The sequence below is a fragment of the Taurulus bubalis genome (assembly GCF_910589615.1).
Source record: "Taurulus bubalis genome assembly, chromosome: 13".
Classification (NCBI taxonomy): domain Eukaryota; kingdom Metazoa; phylum Chordata; class Actinopteri; order Perciformes; family Cottidae; genus Taurulus; species Taurulus bubalis.
In genome coordinates, this window is record NC_136601.1 from 8,856,531 (window position 1) to 8,879,366 (window position 22,836).

General features: G+C 41.3%; 1 protein-coding gene across 4 annotated transcripts in view; it reads left to right on the forward strand.

Moving 5' to 3' along the window:
* enox2 (ecto-NOX disulfide-thiol exchanger 2) overlaps positions 1-22,836 on the forward strand; it is a 109,452-nt gene that overhangs the window by 53,027 nt on the left and 33,589 nt on the right. For all 4 annotated transcript variants that reach the window (XM_079228656.1, XM_079228655.1, XM_079228654.1 and 1 more), the window contains 2 exons: positions 8,083-8,214; positions 21,707-21,862. In XM_079228656.1, coding sequence (XP_079084782.1) covers positions 8,097-8,214; positions 21,707-21,862 — 274 coding nt within the window. In that variant the 5' untranslated portion in view covers positions 8,083-8,096. The remainder of the gene's footprint in view (positions 1-8,082; positions 8,215-21,706; positions 21,863-22,836) is intronic.

Consider the following 22,836-nt stretch of genomic DNA (forward strand, 5'->3'; position numbering starts at 1 on the left):
ACGTTTGTGTCATCATACAGGAGAGAGATGTTGCATCTCGGCTATCATCTGGGAAGTTTAGACGGCTGACGAGGCAATTAAGGACTTTTCAAGAGAACGTTTTTCCCGATGGTTTGGTGTGATACAAGCTTCAGAATAGGTGGTTAAAAAAATTAACACAATAAGTCTAAATCCCCTTGCACATTCATAACAAAAAATAGTACATCTACATAATCTTCCCCACTGCGTGAAGAACCTGCCAAGAGGCTGCTCTAAGGCGGTTTACTTGGAGATGATCAGTGTGGCAAATAGTGGAAGACGTGGGATCTGAATGTTTTCCATCGTGTGCTGTAGCTCAGGAGCGGAAAAGCCAATCTGACCATTGTCTCGGTTCAAGCTCGGTCCAATCAGAGTTGAACCTGGTCCTGCATGCAGGTCAATGTCACCTCAGCATAACATTTGAGTTATTCTGACCAATCAAAAATGTCGGACTCGAAAGGCAATTTATGTGAAATCGGCAACACTGGAAGTTTGATTATTGCCACCTCCAACCATCTAATCGCATCACATTGCATTGTCCAATGACAGCAGTACACTTCTCACCAACTAACCGAGGCATTCAGATGTTCACCGGGCGGAGTGGCAGGTTTTATTGATTTCTTCACCAAACATCAGTTTTACATACATTTGGCCCTTTATTGTCGTGCCTGGTATGTTGTGTCATAGATTCCCCGGACAACCTCATATCTTTTGGTGCATTTTGATAGCATTGATGTGGTGAGTGAGGTTGGCTCTGTTTGAGATCTCGCTTTTTTTTCTTTTTCTCTTCCGTGCGCCTTCATTCCTCTTTCTCCCTCCCGCCCTGTTATCCGAGTAATCTGTTCTTGTCTGTCACCTCTCAGCCCGATAAGGAGGGAAAGAGTCATGCTCGTGGCCAGGAACGGATGTTCCTCCTTGACAACATTGACACAAATACAAATGCCTCTGCCCCATTTGTATAAAATAACTCCTGATAAGGCAATAGGAACTGAGGTTGTTTAACACTCTGCACAGGAATATCTTGGTGAGATAAATGCAATTTCTCTCTCATTGATATACAATACCATAAATTCAGAGATAAATAAAACGGTTATCTGCAATCTAATTGTACAATATTTTTTTTAAAGAGGCGTCTTCAGCATTATGCCAGCCAAGGGTTTAAACTAGTTGCAATTAGGAATTTAGCTGAAGTTGCAGAGAAAAGATTGTTGGAGTCATGACAGAGCAGCTTTAATTTGCTGCTTTATCATGTATATTATTCAACACCTCTCAAAGTGGGCGATTTGTTGGGATGAATACATATACGGTTGATTTTTTTTTTTTTTGATTTTTTTTTTTTTTATCACTCCTAATGTAAACATTGAGGCAGCTTGTCGTTGACCTCAGGACTCTGTGGTGGGTGAAAATCTGCATGTTCACAGATAGAAAAGTAAATTGATGTTGATGCAGTGCTAAAACTAACAAAAATAAAATAATTATCTTCTCACTCATTGGTCAACGCATGATCAGGACTCTTCACTGTGGCGTAGCCCTAAAGATGGCTCATAAAATCAGCTATGTAATGGAAGCAGAGGCAGTGAGGACACAGCATTGATACCTATGTTTTTGACCTGCGATTTGATGGCTGTCGATTGCTCCGTGGTGATTGGCAGTTTCATGTGGCGTGTATTTGCAACTGATCTCCTAACATTGATCAGGTAATATCAATGTGTGTGCAATCTGCTGGAATGGATTTATTAATCAAGTGGAACAATTAAAGAATGTAATTGATCATTCTCCGATGAGAGTTCCTGTTGAGCGAGTTAATGAGTATTCAGAGTCCTGCGGTGGATGTGTAGGATTTCGTGCACTTTGACTCAGAACTTAATCATGAGTACCACAAATGGACTTGTTTTTATGAGCGTGCACTCATTGGGCGATAATGAGTTAGAATATGCATTACTCTTTTAGTGTTTTGACACAGTCAAGAGTTTCAGTCACCTCTGCTGTGGATTGGGCGCAAGTTAGTTTATCCAATCCAATTTAGGAGAATGTAATTTGATTTGACAACCTTTGCTGCGGCCACCTCATTAAAGTCACCTGTTGGACACAAAGGCAACATACAGTCACTCCCAGCCATCAAATTGCAATGGCTTTATTTGCAGCGGCGCCTCGATCTCTGCATGCAGCTCATTTTTCAGCAGGTCTTTAGGGATTCAGAATTATGTTCTGTACCATTTGAAATTCTCTGTGCATGAAAAGGCCTGAGGTGTCTCCCACCTAGTTTGAGGGTAATGAAATTACTCGTTACGTAACCGTATAAAGCCACCGCTTCAAAAGGCAGGTCCTTGCCTATTCATTTTTGTAATATCGAATAGAATATTCCTGCCAACATGAAGGTACTTCTGTGGAGTTTTCCTGCAAACACGTAAAGTTTCTAATTAGACTTGGTGTATATCCTTGAGGACGAACTAACAATGAACACATAAAACATTTGCAAAGCTGTTTTTGTTTACATCCTTGTTGACCTGATAGTCTTCTTCATCCTTTGCTAGTTCCTTGGCGTGTTTGTTGGCGCGTTACCGCCACCTTTAGATCAGTATCAATGGTTAATATGGACAAAATCCTCTATCACGATATATGTAATTTCATATCGCCAAATCAATATATATCTTTTGCATTTTCTGGAATATTAGTTTATGGATGCAATAACCAGACAGGAATGTAATAATTACCTGTCAAATAAATAAAAAAAGCATGAGATTTAAGTGAAAATCACAGGACCAGTTTAATAGAATAGAAGTAGGATAGATTTTTAGCCGACTCATCCAGAAATATTACAGGGGTAAACGGTTTGTCCGTTATCAGGCAATTTATATTATTTCACAATATGTGTAGTCCTATTACCAGGCCTTGCTCGTCAAAGACAATAACGTTCATAAAGCAAACACACAGCCAGCAATGCTTTCCCATAGTAGCAACCAACACGGTACATGATGAGCCGTGACATGTGGTCAACATCCGCATCCTTCTTGGCAGGAGCTGCATTTTTTTCCGTCAATATCTGCAAACTCAACTGTTATTAACACATTTATTCATCAGATCATATTGAGGTGATTGAAAGAGAAATGGCAGAGGGTGTTTCTCACATTTTTCTTTTATATAGATATACATCTATACACACACTGTATATATCCCATGAGTCATTGCTATCTTGAGGCCTTTTCTGTCATCTTTACATCTTCACTTTGTTGTCTTCTTTTCTGGCCCTAAATGAGATGTGTAGTATAACACTCAGGGCACTCTTCACAGTGCCACCACTAATCACAAGACCCCTACCAGTTTTATCATAATTAACAGATCAAAGAAGCGGAGAGAAGGCCGGTCATACATTATTAAACAGACACTGCTTGTGTGGGGGTGTTCTGTGTATGTGTGTGTATGCTCGTACAAGTTAGGCACGTAAGTAATTGAAGAATAATATAGTGATCTTTAAGGGCACATTTCTTTAGTTTTAGCAGGCTTTGATAATTCACCTCAGATAAAGTTACACAAATGGTCCTCTAAACAGGGTTGTCTACCGATGCATACGTCTTATCTTAATGGTCTTCTCACATTGTGATGAGATTAATTTTCCCAGATGACCCTTAAAGTGCTCTTCTGACGTACCTTCCTGCTCAGAAACACACAAAGAAACATACAGACCTGCATTCAGGAGATTAAGGTCAAAGAGGCATCCGCTCTCTGTGAGCAAGTGTGCACCAAAAGCATTACTTCTACTCCAGTGTGTGCTTTCCATTCATATGTGAGGCACTTCACACATCCCTACAGATGGGTAATGGTAATGTTTTATTTTGTTCCTTTGGTTGGAGGAGAAGTGTTGGAACTTAATTAAGCTCATCTGTCTGCTCAGCCACATTGTGATCAGCGACGACATTATATTATACACTAATTGTAGGTTTTCAGGTATCTGTGCTGTTATTTACTGCTGCAATGATGAAAGTTGAATTTGAGGTAGCTTTCATTTTCTACTTGGTCATTTTGTCCCATCAGCATCACATCTGCTTATTAAAAGCGTCATTTTCTTTGTCTTTTTGTCATCGTCACTCATCTTTTAGCAGTCTCTCGAATTCTCTCTGTGGAGGCTGTAATAAACCTGTAGTTAGCTGTTAAAACCATGTGCATTTTTGACTAAATGGCCCCTAGCGTCTCTATGCCTGCTGTTGGGTCTTACAGCCAATGGGCCTTAAAATGACTTAATTTCCTATCTGCCTCCTGGGGGAGCTTTTAGGGGAGCTAAAAGCCGGTCACAGCCCACAAAGAGTGAGTATCAGGAAAGCCTTGGGCTGGTGTGGACCCCAGCAAAATCAAAATCACTATTGCTTTAATTGCAATATTACACGCAGAAATAAATGGTGATACAGGCATAGGATTAAAAGTTATAAATTACAACCGTAACTATTTAAAAAATTCTAAATGTACATATTCAAATTGCTTGTTTTGTCCAATCAACAGTATTTAATGCAAATGTATATTGATATCCTAGAAGTCTAAAGAAGAGAACCAGAAAATATACACATTTGAGATGATGGAACCAGTGTGTGTCATGGGGTCTTAGCTCACTGTGTCTGTGTGTGTGTGTGTGTGTGTGTGTGTGTGTGTGTGTGTGTGTGTGTGTGTGTGTGTGTGTGTGTGTGTGTGTGTGTGTGTGTGTACAAAATTAATTTAAAAAAAGCTAAACTGAGCCAACAGCTACCAATTGCCATTCCTTTTACCTTTTCTCTGATCATTTGACCTTGGAATAATTAAGAAAATGGACTCAATTAGGTACTTTTCATTCCATGCAGACAATTGGCTTCAAAGCAGACTGCTCTAATCTATGTTTTCAGTTAAAAATAGTTACCCACATTGATTCCCTCATTGGCAGTATTGTCCCTGGCTCCGATTCCCCCTCTCTGGCTAGGTTAACTTATGTGTGCCGGGGTGTTTGCTTGCTCACAAGTGTATCCCTGTGTTGATTTTCTCAGCGGCTGTTTGCTATTCCTCCCTTAGCTCTACATATCGATGTGATGGTGTGGGATGGTTCCTTTAAGGGGATTCAAGGCTGACTCCTGCCCTCAAGGTCACTTTGCCGCACCAAAATCAAAAGCCCTCAGTGATTGACGCATAGAGCTGCAAGTCTGACTAGTGTGTGTGTGTGTGTGTGTGTGTGTGTGTGTGTGTGTGTGTGTGTGTGTGTGACAATTGAGTCGATGCAGGACAAGCAACAGAGAAAAGAAAAGCGTTAAGGATGCACTCCATTAACGGGGTCAGGCGGATGAACTAAAGGGTGTATGACTATTGTCAGCCGGCTCTGAAGGCTTCTGTAGAGGACTTAACCTGACCCGGCACTAACGATACGCCTCAACGCCAGTGACCCATCCAGTCAAATAAATATGAGCCTTCACAGTCAATAACAACACCGTCTACCAGTGATGAACAGAAAGGAATTCTGCTGAAATGTCTTTGGAAAGCTGTTGACCTTGAATGATTTCCCATTAGACGCCAATGCCTTGTTGTGTTTTCACTCACAATTCTGTAGATTAGATGAGAGGACATGTGGCATTTTTTTGTTTATGTAGGAAGTCATATTTGTTCAATATTGGCCGAGGTGACAAATTGTTATTATTATTTGTTGAGAGTAGGATACAATCAGTCAAGGTGTATTACTATTGTAATATATATCTTTCTAGATGGGCACCCTGGTGATATTGACAAACTGTGAAAGCTGCAATAAAATGTATCTAATCATCAAGCAAATGTCAAATGTTTGCTGGTTCATTCAAATTATCTTGTTATCGAAGTCATCTCTGGTTAGTGACTGCATATGGGTTCGTCCTGCGTTGTTTGCTGGATGTTGGACGAACACAATAGTTATGATCCTTTAAATAGTTTTCATGTCTGAGGATTGTAGCTATTGTGCAAAATTCTAGTATTTGTATTAATCAAATACATTTAATTTGTTGATCACTTACAGTTCCTGTGTATTTACAGCAGTAACAACATCCACCCACTGCAGGCATTTTAGTGTGTGTGTTTATTTATAGATAGATAGATAGATAGATAGATGGTATATATGGTTAGGATTTTCTTTCAAAAAAAAAAATTAAAAGAAATTGGGGCGGCTGTAGCTCAGGAGGAGGAGTGGTCGTCCCGCAACCACAAGGTAGCCGGTTCGATCCCCAGTCCCCCCATAGCTCACATGTCAAAGTGTCCCTGAGCAAGACACCCAACCCCTAACTGCTCCCCGGGCGCCTCTCAGGGCTGCCCACTGCTCCCTATCCAGGGATGGGTCAAATGCAGAGAAGAATTTCCCCAAGGGGATTAATAAAGGATACTTTCTTCTTCTTCTTCTAACCCTAGGATGTTCAGCTCAACTGCTGCTTTAACACTTTTACATTTTCAAAAGATTTGTTTGTTTCAATAATCTCAAAGACTCTAAATAAACTTCTCTCACTTCACTTACAGTAACACAGAATCTAAGAAATGTAGGCTATATCTCAATATACCAAATCCAAGCCATGATGAACTCTATATCATGATATCTTATCAACATAGATATTTGTTTTCCCCCCCGCAACTCCAATTATTGTTATTTGTTTAGCCAAGCAAGAGACCGAGGACATCACCTGTCAAGCCCTGAGTGTGAGTGCGTGTGTATCCATGAGCACTGCAGTGTCGGCAGTTAATGCACTGTAAACTGTAATAAAACCGCTATAAACCAGCTCTCCACCGCTGCGCTCCCCCTTCATTTTAAGTCCTCGAAAGTGTCCCCAGTTAATGGGGTTGTGTTGGTTAACAAGCCGGTGAAGTCGTCGGCAGCATTATCACAGCGACGAGCGGACACAGGCGTTCTTTTTTTTTTATCAGGCCTCTCCACGGCAGACGGCTCCGGAATTGGTAGCTCGGAGAGGAAGGCAAAGTGGCAAATAACATCATTAGACAATGCCAGCTGTGTCTGAACACCAGGAATGCCAATATAGTGGTTGTTTTGCAGACAGACACACAAAGTTATCCACAGAGCAGAGTGCTACCTCCACAGTAGGCTCTGCCACAGACCTTCTGAGGTGTGAAGTGTGTGCAGGGTGCAGCGCTTCTCATTATTAACAGTGGTGTTGGCTTTGGCATCGGGAGAGAAGAGGGCAGCTTGGCTCAGCCAGCAGTCAGCAATTTACAGGTCTGTCGGAGAGAAAGCGGTCGACCAGAGGAGAGAGCATCGCAGCGTTTAGAGCTGTGAAATGGACTGCCGACGGGGAGAATGAGCTGCTGGTGGATGTAAGATGCGTTCATGTTGACTTTACTGCGAGGGTTTTTATTATGGGGATCTCAATGTGTTTGATTTATTATGCAACACTTGGCAGTAAACCATGAGTCTGTGGTTGTGAGTTTGAGGTGGTGTGTGTGTGTGTGTGTGTGTGTTTATATTTGTCGTGCTAAGTTGGGACTCTCCCAAGGTTTAGTACCACAACGCCTGGCAAATGCCTGATAGCATCAGGATTTATGCTTAGTGCCATGCTAATCTTGTTTTACGCTGTATTATTTTCTTACTGACTTGCAAATGGAAGCTCTGATCCTTCACTGGAATAGTCATTGGTGTAGATACTGGTGCTGTTTTCTAAACAATTGAATAAGTACATGTATTTTTCAGTCATACACTGGCATATCTAGTGAACTGTCAGTGCAGGTCACTGAGGCACAAGAGGCCAGGCTGTTGGACCAGAAAGTGCTAAAACCCGCAACAACAGGATGACTAGATTCTTAATGACAGTGTTGTTGAGATCACTTTGGTGTCAGACTGACTGCTGGGTCACAGTGGGCTCCCCTCTCCTCTCCCGTCAGACAGAACACAGAAAGAGAGCAGGATTTATAGAGAGGAGTTGGCTGGCGATGCCATAACAGCACCACACTGTTGAAAGCAATCTTCAGTCTCAGCCTTGACCGCAACATGATTCCTCCTCTGGCATGACCCTGTATCACAATGATTTATGGGTGACAGAAATTATTCTGACTCGTCTCCCCGTCCCCTTTCCTTGTGTCTTTCTGCAGAAGGGATCTGTAACATGACAATGGACTCCAACTCGATGACGATGCCCATGCCAGACCCCAACCCCTGGGCAACCGCCATGAACAACCTGGGGATGCCTCCCATCGGAATAACTGGACAGCAACTCATGCCAGGTACCAAACAAGCAACCAAACCCCAACCACAGACGTATTTAAATATTACAAGATAGTGTAGCATTATGTTCGACAGTTATTGGAAACAGACGTTTGTTTAAAGTAATCTTTGCTCTGCATCTCTCTCTCTATGTAATGAGGCAAGAAAAGTAAAGATTGGATTTTGTTATATTAAGAAGACTATTTTGCTGCAGTTTGGTTGCCCAATAACAATTATTATTTCTTTTATTTATGTTATTAAGCAGTTCTATCTCTTTCTAGAAGAATCCTGTACAGGGTTTAATGTTATGTTAGATGTCGTTTCGTCTAATTTTGCAACATTTTATGTAGATATATTCACTTCAGAACTGCAGCCGGAGCTCATTCTCCGTTCCCATCATAATAATTAGATTTATTTTGGGTGCAATATGTTTCACCCCTTTGGCTATTTTCTTTTTAAGGCATAGCGAAGTGTTGAGATTATATATAAGAATAAAAAATACCCACAGGAAATTCAATGTAGAGGATTCTTCAAAAACTTCAGTATTTAAGATTGGATCTGTTTCCAAAGGCTGGTTGTGTTTCTGCATCTAAAACAGATCCTTTTAGTTCCGTCATTTACAGAAAGAACAGGACTTTTTTCTCTTAAGTGTGCAGTGGTAATGTTTCTTGATTAGCACAATTGTCTTTGACTGCATTAGCGTTCAGTTGTGTAGGATATCTGCTACTGGAAGTGGATTCTCATGTGTGGCTGCACTGGTCATTTAAAGTCGGTATGTTTTGAGTGAGCAACAAGCTGGGACTGCTAAGGTGTAATCCCTCTTCATACGGCATACACTGACGAGCAAGCTCTATAATGTATTTGACTTAAAGCTGCACGTTAAGTTATACAACAGCAGTCACATGTTTCAGTACCGTATACAACAAATCACTGACACTTGCAGACTTTTAACTGTAAACTTTCCAACCGAACTGAAGTGGAACCACATGAGCTTTGTCAAACAAAGACAAAAGCGTATATATTTTCCCATCTTCTGCTCCTCAATATATATCACGTGTGTCAGCTATTGTGCCCACTGGAGAGCTGAGCTCAGCACTCTACGATGACAAAAAGTCTATTGTCATTGGTTGAATAGCGACCGTTTAACAGTTGGGAACCAGCAGTTCATGGGGGTTAAAGCAATGACATTCATTTCATTAATTCCCCGGTATTGTTACAACCTCAAGGAGCATTTTGTAAGCACAATGATGAGCTGCTGTACTCTGATCAGCCACTATGATATTCACCGCTTGCTCTGCTATCTATAACATTATGTTCAGCAGCACCCTCCCACTCACCATCTCCGAAGAGTTATTCTGCCATGTCTTTTCTCTATCCTCAGTAGAAAGCCTTTCCCTAAAGCCTTTTATAAATCACTTCCCACTTCTTAGCTGAAATGCACTTTTGTGCGTGTGTGCACTTGGAGACGAACAGTCTCCCAAATGCACTCCTCGAGAAATATTAAGGGAAGCACACATACTCACTCACTCGGGCCTTGCATATTTCAAAAACGGTAAACAAAAACCTTTCTACCGAGGAGAGAGAAGACACAAGTGGTAATAAAAAGGGAAGCAGAGGAACTAAACCCAGAGTTGGAGGTGAAGACTGGATGCTGGACACTCACAAGCATCTAGTCATGAGTGTGTGTGTGTGTTTCAGAGGAAGTGTGCATTGACGGTGCCAACTCCCTCCTCTTGAACTTTATATGCAGCGCTTACGGCCTTTTCTTCTTCTTTTTTACAGCAGATATTTTAACTCGCCATAACAGGAAAAGCACCAGTGTAACTAACAATATTAATGATGGCTGTGTTCCATTTTAGGTGTTTCATTAAGCCGTGCCTGTGATGCAGCCCTGAAACTGGCACACAAAAAATTGAATGCAGCAATTAGTGATGTTATTAGCTGCACCTGTGTTTGGCAAGTCAAAATGTCTGCAGTAAGAAAGGTCAGATAAACAGCTCTCACACGTAATCAGACCCTCTGCCAGTTTTTGGCCTGCAGTCATACTTAAAACCAGGTGCATGTGGTTGGTTGTGGAATGTGTTTGTGTAATGGAAAAGAAAACTGAGTAAGAGACCAGTTGTTAATCTGTGTGTGAAAGAATAGGTCTTTCACACACAGCAGACATTTTGACTTGTCATAGCAGGAAAAGCACAGGGACCGTGGGACTAGCTCACCTGAGTGGCATGCACTCGATTCTAACGGCATCAACAACTACGTTTTCACACTATCAATTTGGGTTGGATGGGAAAGATTTGTTCATTCATCGTACAACTCAAGACAGTTTTGACAGCTAAAATACTGTAAATTGGCACAATATACATTATTATTCGCTACGAGAGCTACACTGGTATTGTTTCATAGTGAAGTGGGAAATACCACAGAAGCGGTGTTGGTTGCTTTGCCCGGTCTGTAGAATGATTTTACATGTGCAAGATGCAGGCACGGAATTTAATGTGTGTAATTGAGATCAAAATGAAGGTAAGTGTCGTCCAAGCATGGGTGCCAGAAGCAATAATAATAATAATAATAATAATGCATTTCATTTTTATCCCAGAGTGCCACACATAGTAAAAACAAATAAAACCGATTTAAAACATAGATAAAGCAACCCATAAAAATAAGAATGTAATAGCTGCCAATAAATTAACTCAAGGTAAAAAATGCCTTCCTGAATAAAAAGGTTTTTAGGCCAGTCTTAAAAGAGTTCAGTGTCTGAGTTTCCCTCAGGTGGTCAGGGCCCGGTCGCCCATGGTGCGGAGCTTGGTGTTGGGGACCCGAAGGAGCGATCGGCCTGTGGATCTGAGGGTGCGGGTGGAGGTTAGGGGAATGATAAGTTCTTGTAGGTAGGGGGGTGCATGTCCGTTGATGCATTTATGTGAGTACTAGGACCTTGTAGTGGGGGTTACCCCACTTAAAGACCCCTGCCCGATTTTGGAGTTGCAGCGGGTGGGATCCCATTGCAAGATGGTTTCCAGTTAGGGTTGGGTTTAATTACTGAGGAACACGTAAAGCATCCGTGTGATCAGGAAAGTCTGTATTATTTCGAGCCAAGTTGTGCATATTTCAGCCTTCAGAAAAATCTTGTTGACATGAACACTATTCACAACTCTGAATCTGCTAAGTATGACTCTGTGACATGAACGTGCCATCAGGTTGTAACTTGGAGGTGCTATGTTGGAAATGCAGGAATTCACCGGATCCCATTTATAAATAAGAAAGACAAAGGAGTAATTTGTCCTAACTGCTGTAATAAACTAAGAGGTAGAAGTCAATCAAGCAGAGCCACGTGAAGAAAACAATTAATCTGTCCTGTGTGGGTTTACCATGGGTGTGCAGGGCCTTTGAGCCTGGATTAGAGTAATACATCAGGTATCAGAGGCCGTTTCAGACGGGTAGTAGAGGGAAGTACGAAGGGAGGAGACCGTGATGGAGAGGAAGGCGACTCAGGTTACGAGGACAGCTGTGTCTCCGCTCGTCGATCACCTGGAATAACAGCTGGTGTTTCCCTACCTTTCCCTCTACTTCCTTCCTTTTTCCTGTCCCCCTCCCTCACCAGCCTAAATTACCCTACATCTCATTTATATCTCATTACAGCTGAGCCAGCCTCTGCAACCCAAAGCCACATTGGAGAGCTCGCTGTTCATCCGTGCTTCAGAGGCTCCTTTACACACTCTCAAACTGAGTCACACTGACATGCTCCTCTGGGCTCAAACAGTACGTCCTATCAACCAAAAGGTGCAGCCAGTCCAACAATTGACAAATAATTACATGATGCATCATTAATGCAATGGTTAATGAATTCAAAACTTGTTTTTCTCTAGCAGATGGACAATAAACATACTTTGGATGGGTACATCTCTCTCTCTCTCTCTCTCTCCCTCTCCTTTCTAAAGGAATTTTACATATATTAGTCACAGGCTTATAGTTTCCACCCATGCAATTTAGTTGTACTTCCCTCAAGCTAAACAAACATATATATATTAGTGGGAAGAGATCCACTCTCCCTCTTACTTACATCTTTTTCTCAGTTTACAACCAGTAATGAGGCCTAAGAAGCTCAAGGTTAGCCACGAACGAACAGCGCCACAACATTTTATAAATTCAGTTTTTATTGACTACTCAGCTCTGTATAAGATGTACTTTGTACTAAACGCGGCATCTGCACGCCTCTTTCTCTTCTGTCTTCTTTTTTTTGTTGCTTTATGACATTGCTGTGAGGCTAAAGATTCTCAGGCAAACACTTTCACATGATGTCACAGTCTTATTCTGTCATGAGGGACTTGTTACCAGAGCACCTTGTGCCTTTGCAGTAATCCGTGTGGATTAGTTATTGATTCTCCATCATGACTGAACATCATCTGTGTCTCCTTTTTGTTTCACCTCTAAACAACAGGGGGAGAGTTCACCGCCACTGTCTTTGTCCTCTTCCAGTATGTTTTTGTACACCAACAATTGGTCACATGCTTGCTGCATGTTGGTTTTAGTGGGTTTTTATGTCTCAGTTTCAGGCTCATTCATTAAAAGAGACTGCCTGAGCTGGAGTGCTTTCATTACACATTATAATTTGCTTCCGTTTCATCCACTGTGAGACTGGAATGCATTTTTTTTTTTTTTACCACAGTCTTCCCCTGCCTCCAGCCAAGCGGATTTATCCAGACAGACAGCTGGATAAACAGACCACTGTGGGCAGAGCCTTGAACAATCTGTAGCCTCACAAAGCCTGGTTCACGTCTCCAATGATGACAGTTTTATTTCTATAGATGGACCAGTGGTTGTGTATGTTAGAAAGTTATTATTACATGTTTGTGTTTGCAAAATGTTGAGATTGAGGGAGAAATTGGACTCAAGCCATAGGCATGAGGCAAGTTTGGATGTACTTTACGGTAAATGGTGCACAAAGTATAGAAGAATTCTGATGTCTTCCCTGATCCATCTATTGCATGTCTGTCCGTCGTGGTAGAGGGATCCCTCCTGCCTTGCTTTAACTGGGCTTTCCCCTCCATTTGTTTCTTGTTAAAGGACATTTTCCCCATCTGAGGATAGAGGGTGTCGGCTTTTGGACAGATTGTAAAGCCCTCTGAAGCAAATTTGTGTTTTTATTTTATTTATTTATTCTGACCAAGCCCAAGCTGTCTCCTTCAAAAAACATCAGAGCATGAGAGGGGAAACCAGAGGAGAATTAAAATAGAGACCCCACCCCTCCTCAGAGCAATCCCAGCCATACAGAATTACAATAACTAGAACAATGAAGTTGCAATGTTTAACAGAAATCCCAAACAACTCCAATGCTAATATAGTAAGTTCAATAGAGTGTTTGGTGCAATGTCTGTTCTTCACACTGCACCACAGACCAAGGTATCAAGTAAGCGACGCTGTGTGTGTCAGTCACAGATACCTTGTTGGGGCACGGTTGTAGCTAACAGGGGGAGATGACCCTCCTCCTCCAAACAGCTCAGGGGAGAAGAGCAACACCGAGTCCTGAGAAAACAGACAAGTTCCAAACTTTGTGAGGCAAGGAGCTCGACCTCAGGACTCTGAATTTAAGGAATCCGTTTCAGGCGTTGTCGGGATGTCGAGCATACCTCTGGAGGAATTATTCCATTTAGCTGCGGCTTTTATCCAAAGCGACTTACATTTTTCTCTATGCACCGTAGACACAGCAACGGGGAGCAATTAGGGTTTAAGTGTCTTGCTCAAGGACGCATCGACAAGGACTAGCGGAGCCGGGCTCGAATCACCGATCCTCTGATTGAAAGACGGGCATGCTAACCACTGAGCTGCAGTCGCCCATTATGTCGATTGATTGCATGTTCTGCCCTCTCCATAGCTGCAGTCGTGGTTTTTATTGTTATGATCATAACATGCATTCTCCATGTCCGTTCTAATGATTGGTGCTATTCTGCAGACTGTGTTCCCCCACAGAGCATAGAATAGGGCTTATTTAAGTCAATAAAACCCAGAGATGTAAATGGTGAGGTGAACCTCTATTTAATTGCTCAGACAGAGCAGAGACGGTTCCTGTGGTTATGGAAAACTTGAAGGGCCCCAGCAGGGCGTTCATCCCTGATCCGAGATGAAAGGTTATGGTGAATCATCCAGGTTTCAGAAATACCAGCAGATCTTTTATTTTTTTCAAAACAAAAAGCGTTACAAGGAGTTTGGTTTTAAATGGATCTAGTTACTCTAGAGTGAATGTCACCAATAGCAGTGTCACTGACTATATCAATCTATTTAGCTAATGCTTCGCCAAACCACAAAGACAAAGTAAAATCCCCAAATGAGTTTTATGACATGATGGATAAGTCATGTCTCATGGTTAGCGAGCCCAAACCCCGATGAGTAAAATCCCAGACACAGTGGGAACTGTGGGAACTGTGAGAACTGGAGCAGCAATGGGAGCTGTAACGGCAAGAATCAACATCTGGTTTCCACATATTTGACATGTGACACAGACCAAGACAGGGATATCCGTTTCCCGGAGTGTTCACCGTGTCTTACCCCATTCTTCATCAGTATTCTCTCCAGCACATCCAGACTATAAGCAGAACCAGATGGAAAGCTATAGAGTTCCTCCTCCTATATGTATTGCAAAGTACAGCCTTCCCAAGATACTTGAAAGTACGTATAGTATCGCAGTTTTTGTACTTTTAGTTCCTGATTACATTTGGCTTTAATCAAAAGAACTTACCAGTTGTTCACAACCTTTTTGTCTTATGATGCCTTAGAATGAAGCACCGTCTTCTGTATGTCTTAAAGCACTTTGTAACATTTGTTTGGAGAAGTGATCTAAAAGTCTCCATCACAGTGACTCAGTGTGGACATGAGTCATGAGGAGTTCAACCAAAGACATTTGTACTTTTCAGATTGATTTATTTGAATGTTTTTTTTAGAGATCCGAAGTGGTGAAATCCAGTATTTCACAGAATAAGAACAGCAATGGGATGAAAGTCAGAATGGATCCTAACTCCCACATTTGACTCCACAGCATTAGGAGTCTTAAACACCTAACCACCTTTCAGTGAGACCTCGTGGAAAGTAGCAGAAATGCTTCTTTGTTTTTGTTACCAGACGTTCTCGGTTGTGTTTTCGTCTGACCTTGAAAGTACATTTTATTTTGTGTAAACGATAACGACACAGCAGCCCACTGCCCACACCACATCTTAGGCTGATCTAATAGGCTTCTCCAATAATAATAATAATAATAATAATAATAATAATAATAATAATATGTCTATATTCCTAGGAATGAAAGGTTAGATTTGCCGTTTTGGTTTTCTCACATTTTGAGTCAAAGCTGCTCATGGACAAAAGAAAAAATGTGAGGAACTTGCACAACAGATTTTGGGTGGCACACACACACACACACACACACACACACACACACACACACACACACACACACACACACACACACACACACACACACACACCACCAAAGGGAAACCATTTAGCATTCACACACATGTTTTTGCAAGGTTATCAGAATTAATTTAGATGCACATTATTATGCATGAATACACACACACGCGCACACACGCACACACACACTCAAACACCCGAGAGAATAGATAAGCAGGCTCCAGGGACAGACGACTGTTCCCTGAATAAACAACCACTCTTTTGTCTGCTGCATCCCACTCGTCCTCATCCCTTTCCCCACGGCTGCCACAAACCCTTCCTCCACTGTACACACACACACACACACACACACACACACACACACACAGACACAAAACCACAGTGGAATATATGAAAACTTAGTGTCGTGCTTCATTGCCAGTCATCTAAACAGTGGTCCTCATAGGAATTTATAGGGCACAAGATGCCCCCGATATGAATTAGGGTCCTCATTTTCACAGATTAGCTCACCTGGATTAACATTAGGAAATACACGGGCTGACAGTCACTCCTTTGCCGAAAGCGTTTTCCAATCCTTGGACTGAGTGCGATGCCCCTTTCTGCTGACTGCTCAGGAGCTGTACTGGTACTATGCCAGAAGTTTTGGGCAGCTTGTAGGCAGACAGGGTGGAGATGCAGTGTGTCGAGGGAAAAGAAATACAGCAGTAGTTATAGTGCTACAGAAATGGAACTTCCTGACAGTTCTTTCTCTCCATGGCAGCTATATTAGATTGTAGGCTAGATATTGTTAAAGGCTAGATTTGTTATGGAGATGTGACTATGGAGGTGTCGGATAAAGAAGACAGATTTTTAAAGGCAACATAAGGAAGCAGATTCTTATTTAGATATAACGCAATAAAGAGATGGAATATATTTCATTAACAGGGAGGGAGTTTTTTATTTTTATTCTGCCCTGCCGGCTGGAGAAATGTTCCTGTAAGAGAAATGAAGTCTGATATGTTCATATAAAAATGCAAAGAGGGGTGCCTCTTGGCAGAGATTGAGCGAGGCAGATTTCTGCCACTGGTCGGGTTCCAGGTGGTGTGGCTAGCTCGCCTCATTAGAGAATATTATCCAGCTTGCCTCACAGCCACCGCCTATGCCTCCCTACAAACCCCCCACCCCGCCGCTGACTGCTCAGAGGGACGTTTACCCTGGAAATCAGAGAGGAGACGGACGGGGAGGAGAGACGAGGATGACATTAATAGCCAGGAGCTTCACATAATCAAATGTCAGTTTTTTTTCTTCTATATACATCTCTCTGCACCTCCTGATTGAAGGGCAGCTCCGAATGTAATTACTTGGAACAAACCTCCAGGAAATAGATTGTTTAACATATTCCAAGAGGCCAACTTTGTGTGTCTGTGTGCACGTTACTGTCCGAGAAAGAGGTGTGAGCAGGGAGATGTTCGTGAATTGTAGTTTTCCGACATGATTGAGAATACGGACTGAATCAAGTGGACAAGCGTGGTAGAGAAGGATCAGACGGCTGTGCGGCCTCGTGTGGGTGGACCCCGCCTCGGTTTTCTTTTCTTGTCCCTCTTCAAGAGGACAGTTTGGCTCTCAAGATTTCTCCAGCCCCTTTTCTCGCAGTGAATCTGCAATAAGTGCGTTAAAGAAGATGCGCCGTTGGGCTGCCTTTGCTTTTTCACACTGAGGCAAACAACTGTGACTTTTCATCTGATTCTCAGAGACCTGCTCTTCCTCGCTCCCATTGAGTGCTTTTAGCCCAGTATTTAACTGTGCATCATTTATTGCCAGGGAGCAATGTTCCTTTTTAAAGAGAGTAGTTTGATATTCACAAGAAAATGTTTTTCCAATTGTTAAAGACGCGTTAAACTCGTGTTCTTTTTGTATATGTTCTCCAAACTAAGGTCCTCTTCTGACAAATGCAAGAACATTTCTAAATTTGGGTTGCAACTAATCCTTTTTTTCATTGTCAATTAGTTGATCAGTTTCCCAGAGCCCAAGGTGACATGATTTTAACTGGCTTGTTTGGTTCAACCACACAATCCCAAAACAACTCTACTTTACGTTTACTTTCATAAAAGACAAAGAAACACACCAGATATTCACATTTTAGAAGCTGGAATCACTTTATTTTCATTACATTTTGACTGAATTCATGGAGAAAATATTTGCTGATGAATTTTCTGTTAAACGACTAATCAAGTAATCCACTAAACATTTTGAGTCGTCTCTCAAGTTTTTAAACGCAAGAATCATCTGTACTCATTTGCACAATTGTCGACACTTCCCTTCATGACCCAGCTCTCGTTGTCGAAACCTTCTCAGGCTGGTATCTCATTTACCATTCATCTAGTTTGCTGGTTGAATGAATTATACAGAAGTAATGGTCCAATCCTGTTCACAATTTTGTATCAGTCCATTGTTAGACAATTACACCTACAACCAGAGTGCTACTCCTTCATGAGGTTATGCAAGGCAGAATTTCTCTTCATTTGTTCAAACTAATTGGAAGTAATTCTGAAGATGTTTGCCCACAATTGTTTGTGCCTGAATCCTCAGCTCACTTGGCTTAGACACACACTGTATATACTTATGTTTAACCTTCCACTGTTTGAGCCAATACAGTTTATAGCCAGTGGTGGGACATGTACTCGGATCATTTACCTAAGTATGCAATGCCACACGAAAAATATACTCTATATATATATATATATATATATATATATATATATATATATATATATATATATATATATATATATATATATATATATATATATATATATAAATAAATGTTCACTTTCTGAACTTGGATTACTCTTGGTTTCACTTTACTGTAAGATTTATCTGACACTTGCAAAAGTCGGATATTTCAGTTGTTTACCTTTTTCTTACAGTCCATGTAACGGAGAATATTTCTGCCCAGAAACTTAGTTTCCCCAATTGCTGTTAAAGTCGGAGATCATACAAAATGTAAGCTGTGTTGGAAACTATCAAGTGCAAGGCTACTGTTAGCAACTGTAGCTGTATTTGGTGTGAAACGGGTGCATAGGATGGTGGTTCAGGGTGGCTTTTACATTCTTTCAAGCCTTTGGATTTGTTCTATGTTAGATAACACAACTGTGACGAAGGTGCCCTGATGACCCACTCACCGACTCGTCCGTGCAGCATTGCAGATTAGTGGATGGTGAATTGAGTTTCCTGACTGCTTGTTCTTTTTTATATATATTTGGAAGTGTAGCCCAGTGCTCTGTGGCAGCAACTGCTAATTAACCTCATTCACACCCACCTCCACTTGATCGGCTGCAAATGTAATTTAGGACTGATTTCAGAATCTTATTGATCTCCTTTTAAATGCTGCTGTTTGATCAGAGCCTGGCTTTATTTTTAAGGTTTTTATATGGCAGTTTCACTGTGATAGTTTACACTACCGAGAGTAGAAAATTGATGGTGCCAGCCAACGAATGACCGAGGTCAGTTCAAACCTGGGGCACCGCTATTACATTGAATGAACCTTATTAACTGAGCTACCAGTAAGTGTAACCATTTTCTTTCTGGGGTGCGAGGTGCAGAAGCCAAAAGAAAATGTAATCGCAACGAATGTTGACTAAGTTCTACCAATTGGGAAAATTTAAACTATGAAATATAGATGTTGGTGAAATCACCACTGGCTGTTGTGAAAGTGCTTCTAAAATGGAAATGTAGTACATCCATAAGGTAGGGAATATCCTTTTGAAATAGCTGTTGTAAATCAAAATAATGGGATCTATTTTTTATTTTATTTTTTTTATCTAAATTCTGGAAAAGCTACAGGATGCACTTTTCACACTGGCTGGTAAAACATACAAATCCAACTCTATAATGAAATTTCAAATGTAAATACTCTAATATACTATTGAAAGAACAACAAAAAATCTAATTTATGTCTGGAACATAACAGCAAATCCCTTTGGCAGCTGTATAAATACATACATTGGATGAAGTGCAGCAGTCTGCATGTTCATCCGTGTCCACTTACGGCATCCATTGTAATGAGTAGCACTGCAGGAGGGAGGAAATAATGCTATGTAAGTGATGAAACGTGTCCTCCAGCTACATTGTTGAAAGTGAATATGAGAGAACTCTGCTGTAGCTAGAAATCCTCAGGAAGAAGTAAATAATCTCCTTTATTACACACAGCTCTGCTACACGCTTGCTTTCAGGTCTTTGGCTCTTAATGGACCAGGATAAATACATAGACACTCTCAGCAACACACACTCTCCAGAGGGAACATGAGCAGCACTGCAGTGAAATTGCACCAGCCAAGCCCCGATGTAACCGATCGTTTCCTCCGACCTGAAATCTAGTTTGCTTTGCGTCGATATACGACACATGAACTCATAAGCATGTTTCCTAATTTTACCGCTGTAACAGTGGAGCGTTGGCTCAGCCCGAAAATAGAGTGGGATTTCCAGAAGTATCATTTCCAAGATGTGTTTCCAACGTTTTCTTCTTCTGCAACCTCCCACATCACTGAATTCAGTCTGGGATGTTTTGTTTCCTCGGCCTTTTTCTATGTAAAGTGTTTGGCATTCAGGTCAGTTGTTTCTCCAGCCCCCCCCCCCCCCCGCTATCCGTCTTCCTTTCCTTCACCTCAATGTGCAGAAGAAGCCATCAATCGCCTGGAAACTAGGGTCCTTCTTATCACCCGTTTCCTTTCACTCAAACACCTGGTTAGAGTCCACTGGTGAGGCCATCAATAGACATATACTTTCCATTTATGTATGAATATAATGTAGTTTGCCAGGCTTTCACTGTGTTTTATTTTGCTCTATCTGGCCTCTATTTCTCTTTCCTCATTTTTATCCTTCAGCCGGTTTTATCAGTCCGACGTCCACACCCTCTCTGCCTCCAGGGACCTATTCTGAGTCTTCTGTAATGTGCATATTTCTTAACACTCCTTCACTGGGTGTAATTTAATTCATCCATTTTCTCTCCTGCAGTAGATTTTGAGGAAATCTGTTATAAGGACATGTAGTATCTATTTCAAGTTGTGCTGTACACTATATTATTCCTCCATTACTGATGATCAGAAAAGTCATAACTGTAATGGAAACCACATCAGGTTTGTTGCTGAGGGGAATCTCACAATGAACCTCAAATGAATATGTATTACAAGTACAGCCATTTGGTACACATAATAGTTCTGTTAAAAACCTTCTGAGAGGTATTAATTCAGCTGCATGTTTATTATTGAGGTCAAAATATAGTGGTGGAGCTGTACTGGACTGCATTATATCAAGAGGTGTTTATAATATTTGGCCCACCCATTTTACAAACATGAGGGGAAAGAATATGATAAACGCGTGTTGTGTTTCTCTCTGACTCTACTTGTCATTGTGTTGCTTGTTTACTTAAGCATGTCATTACTCAGATTTCATCAACTGTGTCTTGCGGTCCGCAAATATCAGCTTCTGGTTCCCATTAATTCCACTGCATGTCTACTATATTACAGTGTGTATGTATAATCTCTAGCTAAGGATTTTAGCAGAGCAGTGCACCTGCATGCACGTACGTACACTGGTGCGTAAACATTTACACACCCTGCAGCATAATTGTCAACTACAAATCCTCTGCAGGTGATGTTGAGGCACATACTGGAGGGCTGTTTCATTTCCATTTCAAAAAGCCCCATACTGTGTGTGTGTGGGTGTAGGTGTGTGTAGGTGTGTGTTTTCCCAGGTGTCTGTAAATCAATACTGTAAATAAAGCCTCTCTGTTTTGCATCCAACTTTTTTCCAACTGTGCATTATCTATAAGGTCATCATTCAAGCAGCAGGAGTGACGGCAAGAGTGACTCAGTAAAAACTTCTTAAAGTATGCATGTTGTTTATGCGATGATTTATTCATGAATGGCTGTGTACTGTATTATGAGTAGGCTGCTCTTGTGTCAATGGTGTTGGCAGAAGAATCACTCGAGGAAGGTACACAACTTAAAAGACTTATCAAGGGCTGAAGTAATACCCGACCAAGGGTTATCTGTTGAAACAAGTCTGTGTTATCGTGTTGGCGTTCTCTTCTTTCCCTGTGTGATCTCAGTCATGTGTCTCTCCTGCCTCCAGATTTTGATCCCAGCCTCGGCATGATGGCTGGAATTACCCCCCTGAATCCCATGATGGCCGGCCTCGGCATGGTGCCCACACAACTCTCCCAGGATTTTCCAGTTATGAAGGAGATCATCCACTGCAAGAGTTGTACCCTGTTCCCCCCCAATCCCAGTAAGTCATAATATCGTGCTCATCATGCACCTTCTGCACCCACCTACATTCTCTTTTACCAGCATCCCCTCTCTATGCAAAATAATTGCACCACAGTGAAAGACATTTCATTCTGTAACATTATCAGGGCCTTGGACATAGATACATTTACTCAACACAAGGTCCAACTTGTTTCATAAGCCTACTGGCCTCCTGTGGTGGGCATTTTGTAATCGAGGCTCACAAGAGAGGGGATGTCTTTCAAGGTTTCATTCTCGATATTCTTTATACTTGCAAGCGGCCAACAGTCACAGATAGATGTGTTTTGATTACCTCTGTTTGCTTCTCTGTCTGCATCCACAATGTTTTCTCAGTCAGGTTGAGGTCACTCTGACTATGTTAGTCTTCTCTGAACTCTTACAGCATTTGACAAAACAGAATTATAAAGCATAAATTGATCCCATATCCCATCAAATCAATGTTGACATGTTTTATATGTTTATACTTTGATTTTTTCAGCCGCACGCTAATTTAGTTAATTTACTTGAGAATGTAATTTAGGTTACATTATATGATCAGGACTGCAGCTCAGGATTATTTTTTTAATCTTCGATTAACCTGCCAATTATTTTCTATAATAAGCGATTAAAAAGTGGGTTCATGAAATGAAACCCAAAGATAGTCACAGTGCAGAAGACTACGGAAAGCATTCTAGCGTGAAAAACTTCTCAAAAAATTTGCTTGTTTTTCATTGGATGCAAAAAAATATGAAAAGATAAAGTGACTAATGAGTATGGTTATGTCAGATGTCAGCATGTATATTTGTTCAGATCTTTCACCTCTGTGAAGACTGGAGATTATGTTTTTCTTGCATATGTCAGACCCGAGAATTCAATAGAAATGTTGTTATTCCAATATGGGAAACATCAACCAACAATGCGTTTTTTCATCTGTGCTGTTCCTCTTTATTTTTTCTCCCCTCTTCCTGCCAAACA